General features: G+C 39.3%; 1 protein-coding gene across 2 annotated transcripts in view; it reads left to right on the top strand.

The window, feature by feature from the left end:
• Positions 1 to 15,185, top strand: part of CLIC5 (chloride intracellular channel 5) — a 72,342-nt gene extending 57,157 nt beyond the window's left edge. For both annotated transcript variants that reach the window (XM_057427523.1, XM_057427524.1), the window contains exons 5-6: positions 11,870 to 12,051; positions 14,553 to 15,185. In XM_057427523.1, the coding sequence (XP_057283506.1) occupies positions 11,870 to 12,051; positions 14,553 to 14,720 (350 nt within the window). In that variant the 3' untranslated portion in view covers positions 14,721 to 15,185. The remainder of the gene's footprint in view (positions 1 to 11,869; positions 12,052 to 14,552) is intronic.
• Positions 15,186 to 19,324: the final 4,139 nt, after the last annotated feature.

Genomic DNA, 19,324 nt, shown 5'->3' with positions numbered 1-19,324 from the left:
CAGGGAGGTTGTGAATGCTCCATCCCTGGTGGTGTTCAAGGCCAGGATAGACAGAGCCTTGGTTGATATGGTTTAGTGTGAGGTGTCCCTGCCCATGGCAGGGGGGTTGGAACTGGATGATCTTAAGGTCCTTTCCAACCCTAACTATTCTATGATTCTATGATTCTATATACTCAAATAAAGGCATATGCTCAAGCCTTTGCTGAATCTGCACAGGCGTATATGCACAGGCCAGGCCTAGACTAAAATACTTGCAATGGGAACAGTAGTTGGCAGATGCTGTTCTTTAAGAGGGAATTATTTCCCCTGTGTGCTTGAATATTCCTCCAACTGCTGCTGGCTTTACTCAGATGCTTTGTTCTGTTTCCCAGCTGAGCTCCCATGCTTGCACACAGGAGCAGTAGCACAGCTGGAAGTGGATTAGAGCAATTTGGCGGCAGCAGTCCTGGGAGGAATTAAGCGCCTCGCTGCTGGAATGGGAGGCCTAAATTACATTATTATTTAGAATTGAATTTTAACTTCATTGCTTTATGGTTTCACCCTGGTGGGTAACTCCCTTCATTGCAATATACTTGGTGCATCTGAAGTATGTTCCCCGCAGCAAGGATTTAGATGAAGTTATGGTCTTACTCAGTAAAGTGTCCAAATCTTACATAAGCAAATGTCCAGATTTAAGCACCCAGCTGGTCTTACTGTCCCAAGAGGACTGTACGCAGGCTTATGTTTAACAATTGTAGAGCAAGCTATCACATGACAGAGTCCAATGACTGGCTCTTCTGGAAGTCAGTTTGCAACACTGTTGATGACTTCAAAGGGAGAAAGATTGGCCTGGAATCTGTTTTTCCCAAAACAGATTTTTTTTTGTTTTATGCATGCAAATGTTCTTCATAAAATAATGGGGAATAAAAAGAAACAAGACATAAATTAAAATCAATGTTGCTAATTTTGTTTATTAGATTGGATCCTAAATATTTGACCTTTAGCTTGAAAATAGTGCTGGGAATAAGATGACTAAATGGGAGCTGGACACACAGTTCTTGTCTGCATATTGTGATTCTTCTGATTGCGGAAAAGAATCAGAATTTCATGGATTTGAAGAAAGAAGAACCTTTGCATTATTTGCTATGGCCTCCTGCAAATTATATTCCGGTAAGTTTTGCCCATTGAGCAAACATGTTAGGAGTTCATCTCTTAACACAAAAGTTGCTCTCTATCAGAACAGAGAATAGGAGAAACTTAAGTGTCTTTGGTCACAATGCCTCTTTAAGGGGAAAGATATCCTGGGTGAGGGATACCCAGCTGGTGGCAATAGCTGGTCCATGTTCTGTACTGCAGGGGAAGGTGAACCCCCAGTGATTCACCCACTCAAAGCTCAAAACCAGTTATTTCCCAGACCTTAACCTGGAATCAGGATGACTCTGAACATGTGAGGAAAGCATCTACTCAGCAAGAGTTTGTGCACCACTCCAAGGCATTGGTCCAACCATTCCCATGTCTAGAAGAGACCTGATAGCCATGGAGAAGCCCATAACACACCTGATTAATTGCGTACTAGGAGAAAAGATACTGTGATTTTTTTGAAAACATCTTAAGCATGAACTCTTAATGTTGAATGGCAAATTCTCTGTGACATCGATGATGGTACAATCAACCTACTTCAGTTCTTGTTCCAGGACCTAAAGGTTGATGTTAGGGATTTTAAAGTGCCATGACCTGCCTATGCAACTCTGTGTTCCTCCATCCCAGTTTCTCCTGTTTCTGTCAGAAATGGATTAAAGCCTGCCTTTTCTTAGTCTCATTAAAACACTCTTCTCCTTTGACCACTTGCTGGGATTTCCAATGCCTTTTTAAACTGGGGACACTAGAACTTGGAGAAATGTTCTTAATACTTGCTTCAGCAGTACAGTTCCAACAGAGAGAATATGACCTCCCTAGTAGCACTTGGAAGTTTTACATACATCCAGACATAATTATAACTTTTTGCCTCTGCTCCCTTCAGAGAGGTTAAGTTGAGGCATAGTCATGATGATCTCTAAGTAATTTCATGGGGCTTGAAACAAGAAATCTCAAAAACAGAAAAACAATGGAAAAGAATTAAGATGTGAGTCATTTGTAAATCTCATCATCTCATGGTTTTTGTATCTCAGTAACAATTTTTGGACACAAAGGGCAGAAAATACTGGAAACATTAAAATGCAACAATTTGAGACTGAGATTTGCCAAGTTAATGTGGGATTTCAATAAGCTTTAAAACTTCATCCTCAGGTGCTTCTGGGCTGCATTGCTGCATTTCCCTCTCATGTGTCTTCCCTCCACTATTGCTGAAGTTAAATAACATACTCGAAAACAGGGGAGTGAAATGGGGATTATTATCCTGCTGTAAACAAAAGCAGACTTTATTCCTCTACATGCCTGGGATTGAAAGAATATTAAAGATGCAAGCATCAACAGCCTGTAGAGGAACTTAAATATTAGAACACAAGGGGTCCCCACAGCACTGTCTCTAAAGCCCAGTTGCAGTCCCTACCAGAAGTTAGTGCAAAAGCATGTAGTCAGTTTTCCTGTGTTAGTCCCAGAATCATCTTTTTGCTCTTTGGTAGTAAACCAAAACTTTACACTTTGAGTAAACAGATACAGCATCCTAAAAATCATGATACAAGAGTGATAATCTCATGCTATACATATGTGGTTTTATAATCAGCCAGGCTTGGTGGTTTTGGTTGGGTTTTTTTTGGGTTTTGGGGTGGTTTTTTTCTCAGTTTTCTGATGCAAATCAGCTGCTCCTTTTCTGCATTTGTTTTAGGGACACCTGCAAAAGACTAGCATTACAGGGGTCAGGAATAGGCCCTTGGGGACATGCTCTAGGAGTGATGCTTGTCACTGAAGTGCTGCTGCAAGGTTACAATGATTTGTGAAATGCACGTTAGGTGCTGTTCTTCCTGGGGCACTTGTAGGACAGTAGTTTTACATTGACTTGCTTCCTGCCCTCAGGGTCACTTGGCCTCTTAAGAGACTGGGAAATGAACCCCTCTTTTGGTGTCATTGGAACACCTGGGTTCTCTTCTTAAAAAACAGCATTTGAAGGAGCTCCAATTTCATTCTTTATGATAAAGTTACAAGTATTACATTTATTTATTACCTCCACTGTAAAGCCATGTAAGAAAAGAGAAGGAAGAAAACTGAGTTTTTAGTCTAAGACTAGAAACAAGTTAAAACAAACTTTCTAGATATTTGAAAAATGTGGTTTTTTTTTGTTTTTTTTTGCTTTGAAAACATTATTGATTCACTCCTAATCTGGGAGTAGGACAGATGGTATCACAAAAATAGAAAGATGTTTCATATTTACTGTTTATCCCCCTCTAACCTGAAACATAAGTCTGTGGCTGGTGGACTGCTTTTACTTCTTTCTTTTTGATTGCTAAAAATACTGGTTCTACCAATGTACAGTTTGTGGCTGAAGAGTGCTATTATCGTTATTTTATATATAGGAAGTTGGAAGGCAGGGAATTTAAGTCATTAAACCTTATATAGGTCATGTAGAAAAGCTTGAGAAGAAGAGACTCAGGTGTCCTAAATCCAGCTAACCTCTTAAACTTGGATCATTGTGCTCAGTCTTAGGAAGGGGTACCTGGGGAATTCAGGTGTCAGTCCCTCTGAGACTGAGAGATGCCTTCTGTGGAGTTTTTGAGTCAAGTCTGCTGAAATATTTTAGACTTCAGGTTTGAAGTGCTAATCGATCAATCCACATCATCAAGAGTTTGTAGATAAGGTAGGGAGGGAATGGAAGAGGGATGGTAAGGGAGGGATCAGTTCACCTAAGTCTCTCTAAAAGGTAAACATTAGCCATTCAATATTCCTGGCTTCTTTTGTGGTCAATGGAGAGAGAAATAGGTCCATTTCAGAAGGGCAGTTTGATCTTAAAATATGGATATAAACGTTTGACAGTGCCTTTCTTTCATTGCGATCTATAAAGGAGACTTGAACAACTAGGTTGGACTAATTACCTAATGCTTTGATGGCTGAAGTTAGGCAAGGTGAACCTTATCTGTAAGTCAATCATTAGACTTTTGATGTGTCTGTGTTCCTAAGGTTGCTTTGGGTATCTAACAACTGTTATTTCAGCTCCATGTTCCTTGAAGTCATGTATGAAGTGCTCCTGGGGTTTAGCACCTCCATTTCTCTCACTAGACATACACAGAACATATATGCCAACATATACTGAAATATATATACCTATTTATGCATGGTTTAGACCACGTCTGAAAGGCAACTTATGACTGAAGTTGTGTGGCTGTTTGCATGTGTGTACCTGTGTTTTTGTGGCTCATCCCACTACTGGTGTGAGCTCACCTGAACACTGACCAGCAGTAAAATTCCATTTTCAAGTCACAGCTCTGACTGATTTTGATGATGATTACGATCCCCAGGGCCCTAAGAAAAATTCCTAAGAGAAATCTCTAACCAGGAAAGTAGACTTGAGGAATAAGAAAAACTAATCTATTTTTCTTCTGTATACACAACTAGGTATTCATTGATTCATTAAATTAGGAGAAACAGATCACAACCTTTCAGCATAGTTGTATGGGCATTTATCTTTATTGTGGGAACATGCAGAAGTCTCTGTTCCAGTGAATATTGCATTATTTATCTAGAGTGGAACATCTTTAATAGGAGGGTGACTCACCCTGAAACTCCCTTTGGCCCAGAGTTAGGCATCTGTATGCCTTGGGTTCCTGGGAGTATACAACATCTATCCTCCTTCTCTGAATTTCTAATGGTTCTCTTTGTGACTGCCCACTCATTTGCCTCTCAGTATAGGCACTGCTCAGAGCTGGGGATTTTACAAGGCAGAAACATGCCTGGAAAGGATGTTGCGATGCTCAAATTGGCAATGTACTTTGGGGAGTAAGCCCTAATATTTAAGTAACATGAAATAAAATGGGAGGTATAATCCTACATCACTTAGGTGAACCATGAAATTGTATTTAAAGGGTAGGATTCATCTCACCTAATTTTACCTCCCTGAAAGTTAGGTGTCTAGTCTGAATTAGTCCTTTAGGCTTCATCTATAATTCAAGCATCAAGGAGGGCATGTGTGGAGTGAGTCACAGCAGTTTAAATCAGGTGTCTCAGGAAGTTGGAAGGAATTGCTCTCTGGAGATGCTTAGTACCTCTGAGCAGAGAGGGAACCTACGTAACCAGCTTAGACAAGATACCTGACTCTGAAATGGCTAAACAAAAGAAATCAAGGCAGCACTCAAATCCCAAGGGTTATATTGAAATCACAGGGAGGAAGACAAGCTGTTCAATATGTAATACAGTGGTGTACATATTGCAGTCACAGCTCCTCCATGTAAGAAGAATTAATCTATACAGATTAAAGTTACAATACTCTGTTGAGCCTGCCTGGAAAAAAAATGAGCAGGATGGAGAAAAAAAGAGAGTGAAAATATGAATCGTTGGTCTTTAATCAGACTGTCAGGCTGGTAGAATGATATTTTCTTACCTTAAATTGCTGTTTCTTAGCTGGTTTCCCTCTCCTACCAGAAAACAGTATTGGGTCTCACATAATATCAAACTCTGAATCTGGAAGTGATCAGGAAAGGTGGTTTGTATTTTTAAAGGAAAAATAAATCTCAGATTGTTTGTGTGAGACTGTGAATATTTATGTACTGTTCCCCCTTTTCCCTCATTGCATATTTCACCAAGTTCATTTGCGTGTGTTACAGGATAAATCTTACTGGAGGGCAGTAGAAGAAAGCAGTAAAAAGGAAAAGCATCAATCAGTGATCCAGGGTAGCAGCAGGAATCGTTGTTCATTTTTGTACATGGATCATTGTTGAACTTGCCCAGGCTTGACAATTAAGAAACTTGCGGTTCTGCTGAGGTCAGTCTCAGGTGGTTTCAGATGATGGCTACAAAAGTCATTATGTTGCTTGGCTTAGATGACTTCGAAGCCTTGTTGTCACTGTGCTTTCAGTGGTATTCTCTTATGAAGAGGGCCACATGTATTTTACTTTGCCTTGGAGAAAATATTTTGTGACAAAATGTTTATTTGACAGAAAAATGCCATGTGCGGTGTGAGTAACCTGAATTATTGGGAAATGTGGGTTGAATTTGGTGAAGAATGACTTGTTTTGAAAAGTGAAAGTATTTTCTCTTAAACCTTTTGAAACTAAAGGTTATTCTTTTTTTTTTCAATTTGGAAAAGATGTTAATTTTGAAGATTACCAACATTTTAAAAGTGATGTGAAAATTATGGAATGTCTAGGCATGATTTACTCAACCAACCATCCCAAAACATGGCTTTCTTTTTGTTTTCATGCTTGTTTGGAAATCTTATGTTATTTTTCTTTAAACTACTTTGTTTGCTTTTAAACTTTGTTTAAAGAATGAACTAATCTTGCTCTTGTATAACATAAATCAGTTTTTCATGTTCAGTTTGGCAAAGAAACAATTGTTCTTAATGCTCTTATTGTGCCCTCTGTGCTTTGCATCTCTTCTCATAATAACTATCAAGTAAAATTCTCATTCTGCAATGGTTCCACTCAGACACATAAAACAGGAGTCATCTCACCTAATTTTAGCTATATTAAATTTAGGTAGCCAGTCTGCCTGTTCTCAAAAGAGAGAGGCTCCTCTGGTGGTAATTCAGCTTTTCCTAGGCTACTATTTTAGGATGGAATGATTTGCCTTCCAGTGGCTCCTTCAGGCCACAGAGTTTGGCATTTATGTGCTTTGTCTGTTTTGCTATTTCACTTCGTCCCAGCATTGAACAAGGAAGGAAATATTTGGAGTTCAAGGAAGGGGAAGAAGAAGAAGAGTCCTTGTCTGACCTCTGCAAATGCTGTGGGTGTGGGCAGCCTGAATCAGTTTTACTTTTTCCAAACGGTTTTTCTTTTACTACTTTCTAGTTACTTTCCACTTTAATTCAGCCTTATTTGACCCACAGAAAGTAGAGATGGAAATGGCCAGTGATGATGGGAGTTTTATGGCCAGTATTATTTTGGAGGTCAGATTAACTGGTAATAGTAGTCCTTTTTGGCTTTAAAAGCTTCAGTAGAAATCCTAACTCCAAGGGAGTCAACAGCAAAACTTCCATGGGCTTTGGTATGATCAAAATTTCATCCTGAGTACCTAGTAATGAATCTTTGATATTTGCTCACTCTTTCCTTCCTTCCCCCCCCCCCCCCCCCCCCCCCGAAGTATTGCTCCATGCATTTACGTTTTCCCATGTTTGGTTCCATTGTGGTATAACTACTTCAAGACACAACAGCTTCTCTTCGTCCCCTGGAAATAGTTGCACAGGCTAATAGTTTAAGGAAGTTTTTGCTTGAAGAGTTGAGTAACAGAGCCAAAGTATGTCTCTTGGTTGAACTGGAGTAAATACGGAATAGCTTGTTGACAATGTGGAGTTACTCCTCTTTTATGTCAGTGTAACTGAGAGCACAATTTTGCCAATTATTAACTTCTGTTACATTATTTATATTTCTGTGCATGTCAAGATTTGTTAATGTCATTGTTCAACATCAAGTAACCTTTTGCTGAAAACAGAGCGTCATTGTGAATTAGGTATCATCAGCTAAATTGAACCTCACCCTGTGCATTTGACAGATGGTAATACATTCATTAAGTGTTCTGTGGTTGCTTTGAGGTTGGAAAGTGCTATTTTTCTGGCTTCTAACTCAGGATTCTTAACTAAAGTTGTATAAAGCATAGTTTTGAAGGGAGAAGGAAAATCACAAAGAGTTCGTGAGGGTTTTTTTTTGTTAATACTGTTGTTTACTACTGGTAGGGTGACACAGCAGGACTGTGATTGCTATAAATTGTCTTGGACTGCATAAATAGCCTAGAGTGGAGGATGAGACAGATGGTCCCACCGTGGATTTTGTATATACACAGCTAGAGCTTCTTAAAATTTGAAGTTACATTAAATACGTCGCCGTGGAGGCAATACAATGCTTGTGCCTTTGTGCTTGGTGAATTCACTATCCAGGAAGATGGTTTCTAAGAGTTCAGACATTGCAGCAGTTGCATGGGTAAGCTAACAGCAGGGCTCCTCTTGCAGAATGGGTCACATTTGGGATCTTTATATTAATACTGAAAGTCTGCAGAGTGGGGAAGTAGAAATTCCAAAAGCAGCAGAGCCACATTCTCAGGCATAGTTCCATTCAGTGTTGTAATACCGAATCGTCCACCCTGACACTACCAAGACAATGCAAGTCTGAGATTAGACACTTCAGGAGAAGTTCTCCAAACAGCTGATTTAGGGGACACCTAAACCAAATGTAGAAGAGACTCCATTGACTACAGGAAGCTGATTTAACTTACTCACTTCACAGAGATTAATTCCACCCATTGATTTGCAGTGAAGCCTCAGCTGTTACCAGTTAAAGTAGTTACTTAATGATGTTTCCAAGAGGATAAGTTGCCAAGGGAATGGGCTGTTTAAATGTTTCTGAAATTGCAGGATCTTGCTCATGGCCTTCATGAGGTACGCACTGGTGCACCTTTCAAGACTGTTGAGATCACTCTGGATGGCATCCCTTCCCTCCAGCATGTTGATTGCACCACACATCTTGGTGTCTCGGCAGACTTGATGAGGGTGCACTCAATCCCACTGTTCATGTCACTGACAAAACCAATACTGATCCCTGAAGAATGCCACTCATCACTGCTCTCCATTGTATCAAGCTTTTAACCTCAACTCTTTGTGGTCATAAGGAGCACTTCTCCCAGTTTTTTTTCTAAGAAACTAAAAACTGTCCTTTTGATACCTCTCTGTTCTGGGAGGTCACTGGTGAATTCAAACATAGGGGGAGTTCCTCAGTCATGCCAGCATTATACTTTTGATTCTTTCTGAGATACGACACTTAGAAACCTCTTGCTTCAATATTTTTGAGACTCTTTTATTCATCCTCCTACCCTCAGTGGGCATTTCTCTGAGCACCTTCTCAAGGAACATGACTTAAATCATATAGATAAATCTGAATCTGTCAGGGCACCTAGAAAGTAGGATTTGAAACATGGATGTTTGCATATGGATTTCAAAAAATGGCTTAAAAAACATTGACAGACTTTAAAAATCTGATCCTGTACCTGAACTCCATCTGAAATGGCAGGTTTAGGATCTTAATTCTCTTAGCTTTTAAAAATTCTGTCACTATTCAGTTGGAAGAAAGGCAGTTTGCCCTTCTTCACTACTCTTCAATTTTCATGGCTGTTATGAGAGATCTACTAGAATCAGAAGAGTTTTGATTAATTACATGGGGTCATTCATGTTACAAGTAGTGATTCAGTTCTTGACTATCAGGGTATGAGATGGCCCTGCCTGTAAGATGTCAACAGGATCCTGTGGGTTCCAGCAGTGCCTGTGAATAAGGTTACAGATGTGTTAAACTCTGAACATATACTTATTTCTGGCTGAAAGTTGCTGTCTGCAAGTGCCAGGTATGAATCCAGATAGATGTTTTTCCCACTGTCACAAATAGGCTTCACTCCAGCTATTGTTTTTTTGCGTCGGCCATGAAGCATTTTGATATATCAGTAAGAGCAAAAAAAACCCACCTATAAAGAAAAGTTACATAGATGCATCTCACCTGCTGCTCCTGTCTTTGTACACACACCTAACTGGCCCCATGGGCTAGCACCAAACATCTAACATAGTACCGATACTGGAAATATTGCAGAGAGGACTCAGCTGACCAACAATCCTACTGGGTGAAGGCGATACTGGAAAATGCTCAGTGCTAAGCCAGTTCTCTAAAGTCTGGATGAGCAAAATTGAATTAAATAACAGTAATTTGATTCCACTGTCTCTAAATGAATGCACTCTAAGAGGGCATAGTCCGAAGCTGACCAAGAGAAGGAGAACTATCTGTTCAACAGGTGTCATGGGTCAAACCATAGACTGCTGAATCTTTTGAGTGTTGCCACGTGGGGGTATATTACACACGATGAAATTATTACCCTTCAGTAGAAGTTGTGCAGCAGAGCACAGCTGCAGACAATTAAAGACACCACTGCCAGCATCTGACAGCAGAATGTCAGTGTCAAAATTCAATTTGGATTGATTAAATGAGGGATGGCAACACTTTTGTTTCATGGATGGCAGCACTTCAGTCGCTTTAGATGCTCTGCTTTCAGAAATAAAATTCTTTCCCTCCCTGCTATGTTTGTTGGGGTGTTTTCAGTTGGATTGCAGTCATTTCTCCAGTCAATCAATTAAGCCAGGATTTGCCACTGTGTCTAGGAGTCAGCCACAAAAGAGCTGGTAGGCTCCTGGTGCTTGGCCAAGAGGCTTCAGTGGGAGCAAAACATCAGGCAGCTTAATCTGACTTCCCCTGCTGGCACAAGGTTTAATGGATGTTAAGGCAGCAAAGAAATCATGTTCTGTGATGTCCAGCTCCTGCTCTCTCAATGGCCCTATGCATGCCTCATTTCTCTCCATGCCAAAAGCACAGGGGTGGCTGACAGCAGAGCTACCTGTGCTAGCAAGCTACTCTATGCTGGATGATCCCTGAAGCCTTTTGAGGCTTGTGTGGTGCTCCATAAATATATTTACCTCCATAGGCCTTGTAGTGCTACACCACCTGAGTAACCTGAAGCATTGAGTAGTCTTCCCCAAGTTAAATGGCAGTACGTTACTCAGGGATATAACATTTTACAGGATTAGGCCTTAAATGCTGACTCCAGGCCAGATCTGCAGCAGGTATAAATCACTACAGGTAATTTTCACCAGCTGAAATTCTGGCCCTAAGCCCATGAGTCATGTTGTTATTTTTTCACATTGTAAATTCTTGCTGTTTCTTATTTATATTGCTTTCTCACTTTGGGGCACTTGTGAGGGGCAAGGACTCCCCTGTACTTATCAACCTTCGAATAGAAATGCAGAAGACCCTTCTTACCCTGGAGTGTTTGACATTTAAATACCGTGCAAACATGGGCACAGTCATTCAGCTTTCTGTAAGTGCATTATTGCAATCAACTTTTTCTATTATCCAGGCAGTAAAGTATAAGAACACAAATTCTGTGCCTGGGTTGGTACTTTAAAGTAAAAACTTTGTACTCTTCTTTATACTATGTCTAAGTGGCATTTAAAGACTGGAATTTGCTGGAGCCAGCAGCAGTGTGGGACATGGTCTTCAGTAAAAGGTCTAAAATATCCTCTCCATTGTGACACCCTGTTGGAGACATGTCAGAAAGAGAATTTGCACCTAAGTTGAACATGAAGTGGGGAAAATCTTAACAGTGGTTGAACATCTCACCTGTGTAGCGATGTATTTCATTATTGTTAAATATCAACAATATTACACAAATCTTACCTTTGTTTCAGTTGCAGTGTATCTTCCAGCTCCTTAGAGCTCTGGTTAGCATCTTCAGAATTATTGCTATTGCCTTTAATTACTTGGGAAGAAATTTAAAACTTGCAAAACTACAGCTTCTTAGAACTGAAGTAATGCTGGGAAATTCTGTTTCATTACAGTCCTACCTAGCTGTTTAGAAATATAAAGTAACAGCGTACAGGCCTCCAGTTTACTGTGTGATGGCCTCAACAGACCAGAGGAATGCTGTAGGGTGTATGTGTTTTATTGGTGTATCATGCTGACAAGCTGTTCTTTCCTTCCATGACCTCTTTGTGCTAGTCAGGAGAAGACGTGGCACAGTAGTTTCCTGTGTCCACTTTTTCCATTTTAGGATGAACTTTACCTTCAGGCAGACCTAGCTGGGCTACTTTGGAGTGCAAATTAACAACAAAAAGATGGTCCTTATTTTTTTTTTTCTAGATACTACCATAGCCATTGACAGTGGGTGTTTCTAAATAATTCTTACTTTGCCCTAATCACTTATTCGTTTCTTTTTGACAAAGCCCTTGAAAAAGGTTTGGTGAAGGCTCTGAAGAAGCTGGATGACTATCTGAGAACCCCTCTGCCAGAGGAGATTGATGCAGACAGCACTGAAGAGGAGAAAGTGTCTAAACGCAAGTTTCTGGATGGAGATGACCTGACCCTTGCTGACTGCAATCTTCTGCCCAAGCTCCATGTTGTCAAGGTAAAAGATGTCATATGATGGTCAAAGAAGCCTTATCTGACAATGAATTGTCCTGCTCTGACAGCTGCCTGCTAAAGTATTTCAGCATAGATACCTTAAGTACCTTTGCTCCTCACTATTTCCTAAAGGTAATTTAAATAATGTATTAAATACATGAGGAAACTGTCCCATCACTAATTAGTGGCAAAGACAATGTTAAGATCTAGGTATCTCATCTCTTTATTTTTACCCTGCTGCAAGTAACAGCAGTCTTTCATATTTATTAGTTTCCATTATTCTTAAGAGAGAAATCAGAGCTTTAGTCAGTTCCCATCCATTTATAGCTTAAGAGCAGCAGTCCATCTTTTTAGGGAATATTTGTTCCAGCTGATACTTCACACAGAGAAGTTAGCAAATCAAAGTCACTGCTGAGGTCCAGGATTTAAGATGTACAATGGTCACTGGTATAGTGCAAACGGTGTACATCATCTTGACTTGTAAATGTTGCATTTACTTTATTTATAAGATGACATGTTTCTTTAGAATAAAGCAAGTACCTGGCACGCCTTGGCAAGCAAATAAGCTAGGAATTAAAGACATGCGTCTAACTTGGCTCCATGAGCCAAAACATAAACTGAGCCTGGCAGCTGACTGCATGCATGCAAAGGAGGTAAAAACAATACAAAAGTGCATAAGTCACCAGGTAAGAAATGTGATAATATCCTCACAAATTTAGCTCTTTATTTGGCTTGTCTTCATTGGTAACATTGGAATCAGACAGTGCAAAATGAATATGCGGCCCTTTACTGGTTCTTGTCCCCTTGGATGAAATGAAAGATGTTAAAAAAGAATTAAAATCTTTCTCAGACAAGCATAGCCATAGGATATTGCCTGAAAAACATTTTACAGATGGAAGAAAAGGGTAAATTAGTTTTTAATTTGATGGAAGATGTGTGCTGGAAATTATGAAAATCTTGACTTAAGTTGCCCAGTGGGTTTTATCTTCCCCATGTGTGTGTGAAGCGTCACTGAAGGCAAGAATGCTTAATTAAATGCAGTTTAGGACAGGATTTGGACTTGCATATACCAAGTGAATCCTGCTAATAAAAAGAAATCACAGTCATTTCTAAGAGCATGACTGTCCTGAGAAATCTGAGATGGGAAAGAGCTCTACCATGTGCTTTAAAAATAGAGGGGAACTCTGTGGCACATATGTATGTAATTTATGCCCAGGAACAATTTTATACTGTCAGAAAAATTAGAGATTGGAAGCACTCATTAAATTAGCTAATCCATCCCTTCCTATTAGCAGTTCATTCTGTCACCGCAGGATTATTCTATATGGTATATTCTTACAGGAAAACTGAAATGTCCCAATCCAGGAAGCTACTTAACCCACCAGCGAGCTTTAAGCACAGATTAGTCCCATTGACTTCAATGGGACTATACAGGTGCTTAAAATTAAGTATGCACTTAACTATTTTCCTGAATAAGGGCCTGACTGTTTTTAGAAATCAAAAATTTCCCTTGATAGACAATTTCCTAGTCTGACAAGTCTTGAAATAACCATTTTCTCTCCCAGTTTGTTCTAATACTTCTGTTTCTAATGTCTGCTAAATCATCTTGGTTTCTCAATCATGGTACCCATATCACCCTGAATTTTTCTTTTGCATGAAGACAGATACAGCCTTCCAACAGCTGTAGGTGGTTACATCCTCTGACATCATTGGCCAGGCAAAATAAATTGCATACATTAAAAATACAGATACAGGATATATAAAATATAATGGTAAATATAAATGTTAAAATTAATATGAAAATATGTTATATACAATTGTTGCTAATACCTTTCTCTTAAACCTATCTTGCATTTTATGATTCAGCTTATCAGCTTTTTCTGATGTGGCATCTCAGCTTCAAGTAATGTACTGAAGACTGGTAAAAAACCCCCAAACCCAGTATGGTAAAATTAATGAACTTCAGATACCATAGAAATCTTAACATGGTGACAGTAATCAAGCCATTGGTTTAGAGTGTCTTTAGGCCAAGTGGAATCCTTGCAAGATATGGGACAACAAACAGTCACTTTTCAGGCTTTTGTGTTTCTCAAGTCCCTGAGCCTCCAAACATTTCTGTCCTTTCCTATTTCTGGGGAGGGACTCTTCATTAGGGACTGTAGTGGTAGGGTTCAAACTTTGAGCAGGAGAAGTTTAGATTAGATATAAAGAAGAATTTCTTTACTGTAAGGGTGGTGAGGCACTGGAATGGGTTGCCCAGGGAAGCTGTGAATGCTCCATCCTTGAAGGTGCTCAAGGCCGGGTTGGACAGAGCCTTGAGTGATATGGATTAGTGCCCATGGCAGGGGGGTTGGAACTTGATGATCTTCAGGTCCTCTCCAACCCTAACTATACTATGATTCTATGATTAATTATGTAATAAGAAAGAGTAAGAAGCTCTCTAAAAGAGAATCTGGAGATATACCACTAATAATTAACTTTTTTCTCTCTTTTATCTTTGTTTAGATTGTTGCAAAGAAATACCGCAACTTTGAGTTCCCAACGGAGATGACAGGGCTGTGGCGGTACCTGAAGAACGCGTATGCCAGGGATGAATTCACCAACACCTGTGCAGCTGACAAGGAAATTGAGCAAGCTTATGCAGACGTGGCCAAGCGGCTCAGCAAGTCCTAAGTGACCTCAGTGGTGGCTCATTATCCCCTTTTACAGACTCTTCTCCTTGTTGCCTTAAGATATACTTTGTTGTTATGCTATCTGGTTGGCATCCCTATGACTTCATCTGTTCAAGTGTATGGGTAAGGGACAAATCTGCTTCTCCCTTGAGAAAAGAGAAGGCAGCTCTAGTGTGGGATCATGGAGACCTTTTGAAATCTGAACCTGAGATCTTGCTCAACTAGTATTATTTGCAATCAGTATTTGAAATTAATCCACTTTAATAGTTTCTTTTTTCATGTTGGGGTATATCACCACCTGTATTCTTTGGAGTTTTAAAAATAGGATGTTAGCTGAATTTTCAAGAGTTAGGAACACATAGAACGGGTTCTTCTGTAGGCTATTTCAAGGACGTTTTTTTCCCCAGTGCTGTTGACATCCTTGAGGCAGGAGCAAGATCTGAGAGGGGTTGGGGGGAAAGGCGTATGACCCCAACTCTCAGACTACATATTCTGTTTTAGCAGGCCCAAGAGTTTATAGGGCATTTGTTTTTAACTTGGCACAAGAGGGGGAAACCTGAACGAGTATGTCAGACTTGCAGATGCTACTTTGCATAGAATTTACGTGATATTGTTGGATCTGAATATTTAAACAAACAAGAATGAACAAGTAATTGGGTGGGCAGACCTTGGATCTGCAAGTTGGTAGTGACATGCAGACACAGTGATAATGGGGACAGCATATTGTCTCCAGTGACTATAGAGGAAATTGGCAAAGCTAACCAAACGATGCAGGGTATTGTCATCTTGACTGTGTGGTTGCCAGTTCCTTTATGACTGCCATCTTGGGAAACTTGGATAGGCAGTAGAAAGCTGTTGCTGCACATGAATTCCAGGTGGGGGGGGGCATTTTCCTCATGTTGGGCTCCAAATGGATCACTTTCAAACACTCATCATCTCACCCCAGAAGTTTGCTCTGAGACCCTCAGAGAGGGCAGGCTAAAACAGAGAGAGGCACACTTCCATCCAGAAATTCAACAAGTATGCTAGCCAAAATCCATTCATTATGCCTTAGTCCCATTCATCCAGGTTTGACCCATTCAGGTTACATGATTCTGAATTAGGATTATGTTCTAAAACCAATTATTTGTTCTATCTGTAGCATCTACGTGACACAATCTGTTTTATGTGAGTGATTATTTGCACCTTACTTTAGCAAATTCATAATGACAGCTCTTTTGCATGAAACCCAGCTGCCCTGATATGTACAACAGTGCACATGGCTCTTGATTTTCAGTCTGGGGAGATTTAGTGTTGTTTTCAAGGATAAAATAAGGCTAAGATGTAACCCAAGGTGTCTTCCCTTCTGATGAGATCTGCTAGAGCTGCACTGATTTGAAGGGAACCACAAACTTGTGAACTCTGACCGAGGGGAATCTCACAGCAGAGAGATTCTTGTTTGGCACCAAAAAGCTGGAGGACTGGAGACAGGATTGAAAATCAGCCTTTGCCATGTGATGCTGATGACAATCTGAAGCCATCCTCTTGCTTTGGTGGGATTATTCCACTTTTCACACTAACCAGCTGGGAACAGAATGTTGATTGTTGATTGTGAAGATAGTTTGTGGTTGACTATTGTTTCACATGCAATAGTCAATTTGTTCCAAACTTTCAAAACCTTGGAAGAAAGTACATGAACTCCCAAGTCTTCTCCTAGAATGGGCTATTTTAACAGTGGCTAGACTGGAGAGCAAAGGCTCGCACTCTTTAAAACACTGCTGAGAAATCAACTGGCTCAGAGAACACTGATAGCAGCCAGAACAATCTAATGAGATTAGAAGTGTCTGCACAAGCACATGTGGCTTGTTAAAAACATTTCTTCATGAGATTGGAATTATTTGTAATTTATTTTTTTTTAATTATGGCAACTATTTATTTATTTATTTAAATTCACTCAGTCCTTTCTGTCTGTCTTTCTGGTTTTCACTCATCACACTGGTCAACATGGCTGCCTGTTTAGAAAAGTGTCATCAGCAATGCTCGGCAAATTCATTTCTAGAGAAAAGTCTTCTATCTGATTAATGGTCACTGGGATTTTTTAATTTTCACTATAATTTGGCTAGGGGCATGCCCATCAACAGAATCTACATTTTTCTCAGTTGATTTTTTCCAGGTTTGTACTTCAGTTAGTTCTTTTGCTTAATCACAGCTGCAGTGAATCTTTGAATAAAGACGCAGAGGCAGATGCAGATTCTTATGTGCTTATTATATTTAGCTCCTTAGAGAAGATTGTCCAAATACGAAGCAGATCTCAGGCAGGGTAAGTGAACCGGTTCAGGGTCTGACCTGATTTCCACCTGAATCTTCACCAGTTTACTGGATCCTGTGGTTCTGATATGTTCTAATGTCTTTCTTTAGGTTTGCTAGAAGAGGGCTAAATCATAATCAGTTGATCTCAGTGACCTCCAGTTGCATCTATTTGTAAAAAACTGTGTTTAAAAATGATTGAGGTTATAACAAAAAGAAAATGAGCTGTTAGTGCAATGAGCTTTTTTTTAAGATGATTTTTATGTAAAATTTTTCTAGAATTTCATTATAAAATCTGAAAATCCCCAAGCTACCTTCCTTTTAATTAATAAGAATTAAAAAATCCTTAAATATCTTCATTATTCTAACACCCCCAAGATACTCTATATAGATGTATTGATGGATATAAGAAAAGGAAAGATATAAGAAAGAGCAAAATGAAACAGTTTTTACCTACTATGCCTGTTCTATCTGAATTCAAGTCTCACCCTGCATCCTAACTTCGCATTTTACTTATAGCTCTATTATAGGCTGATCCAAGATCCAGGCACTCCCGGACCTTTGTTTGGGTTCGAAATCCAAGCTCATGTTTTCAGATCTGTATCTTTTGCTCACCTTTGTGCTTTTTTGGCTTTAGCCATAGTCAGAAGCAGGAAATACTGGAAATCCTACATAGAAAAGTGTTTTGCTAAGATTTTAAGCTCACTCAGGATCCATCACTAGTGAGATTTTAAAGGGCTCCAGACTCCTTTAGGCAGGGTATGTTTGGTGACCTTCCATTGTATTTAGAATTATAAGTAATAGATATTAATCATTCAGGATTGTATATCTACATTGGCAAGGCAGCATTTCTGAAAAGAATCTAAGTGACAAGACAGACATTGCAGATTTACAATTACTTTGTTCATAAATTTTTTGCAAGATGTAAAGAAAGACATAGTGCAGAGGGGGAAGAAGCCAACAATGTGGATTTAATCATCTACATTTCTGAAATGCAGACCAAATGTCTGTAAAGATGTCCATTTCATCCAAACATTTCTTAGATATTTATTTCAAAGCTCCCTGTTCAGTCAATCCAGCACTCCATTCATATTGGAACTAATATTAATTTTTCTTCTATTAGCAGTGGTATGGGAGTGCTACAGTATCCCATACATTAGTTACACTTATTCTCGGTTAGACTGTTTGAATTGCCAAGAAGTCATCTTGCTGTACAGGTAGGACTAAAGAAGTATTTGTTTCAGGAGTATTTAAATGAGGGCTTATGACAAACATTTTGTTCCAATACCAAGAATCTTATAATAATACTGCTTTATCACGTCTAGTGTGGAATATAGAGCTACAGGTTATTTCTATGTTTGCAACAGCTGCAAAGCCACTGACAGGGAGGACTGAGAGTCTATATCACAAAGAAACTAAACATCTCAGTTTCCTACAAGAAGGTTCAGCTGAACTGCACATTGCATTTATTTTGAATATGTATTCATTTAATTTTAACCCCTAGTCACATTTCCACATCTCTCATCCCTGTTCAAATTCAATCTCAAGCTAGCCAGAACCATTCTGCCATTTCCTTAGTGTTAAGTAACAGGATACTCATGGATGGATACATGGAGAACTGTGTTTCAGCTTAACCCATCTGTCTTGAAAGATGAAGCAAAGAGAGCCCCCATTCTGCAGTTTGGATAATTTAGCTGAGTTTAAAGTACAGCAAAAGTTTAGGCAGTGCAAATCCCACTCATGTAAAGCCCCAGAAGCACATAGATACTTTCACTTTAAAAATGAATTGGTGTTTTAAAGAAAAAAAAACAAACCCCAAAGTCTTATGTCCTCCTTCATATGCATTCTTGTATGCATCAGGAAGTTTGTTTATTATTCTGATAGATATGTTCATTATTCTTAAATTGCTTTTGATATCAAGAAATATTTTTTTTTCCAGTAAGATTTTGCCTTTCTGCTGAATCTATCACCTCTTCATTAATTTTGATGTCTGCAATGACTTAGTAATTCCAGAGGAGGCAGGGAAGCTGTGAGGCTTAAACTTGTTGAGAAGATCGAGGAGGTAATGAATTTTTTTTTTTTTTTGAGAAAACAGTATTAAAAGCAGTTTAAAACAAAAATGTGTCTTTTCATCTGGGATACTTAAAACTAAGAGTGATAGACTGTTTAGTCTGGACTGTGATTTTCTGCACAGACCTGAGCAAGCCACCATGTGTAAGGTGGCTTTGCTTAGGTATTTCCCAGGATACATAAAGATATACAGAAACTCCATCCAATGCTGGTTTTCAAAGCTTGATCAATCCATGTTTTAACATGTAA

Source organism: Pezoporus wallicus, unplaced genomic scaffold, assembly GCF_028554395.1.
Source record: "Pezoporus wallicus isolate ANWC-B61680 ecotype Strahan unplaced genomic scaffold, APGP_CSIRO_Pwel_v1 contig_6464, whole genome shotgun sequence".
NCBI classification, from domain to species: domain Eukaryota; kingdom Metazoa; phylum Chordata; class Aves; order Psittaciformes; family Psittacidae; genus Pezoporus; species Pezoporus wallicus.
This window is presented reverse-complemented; position numbering and strand designations above follow the sequence as displayed.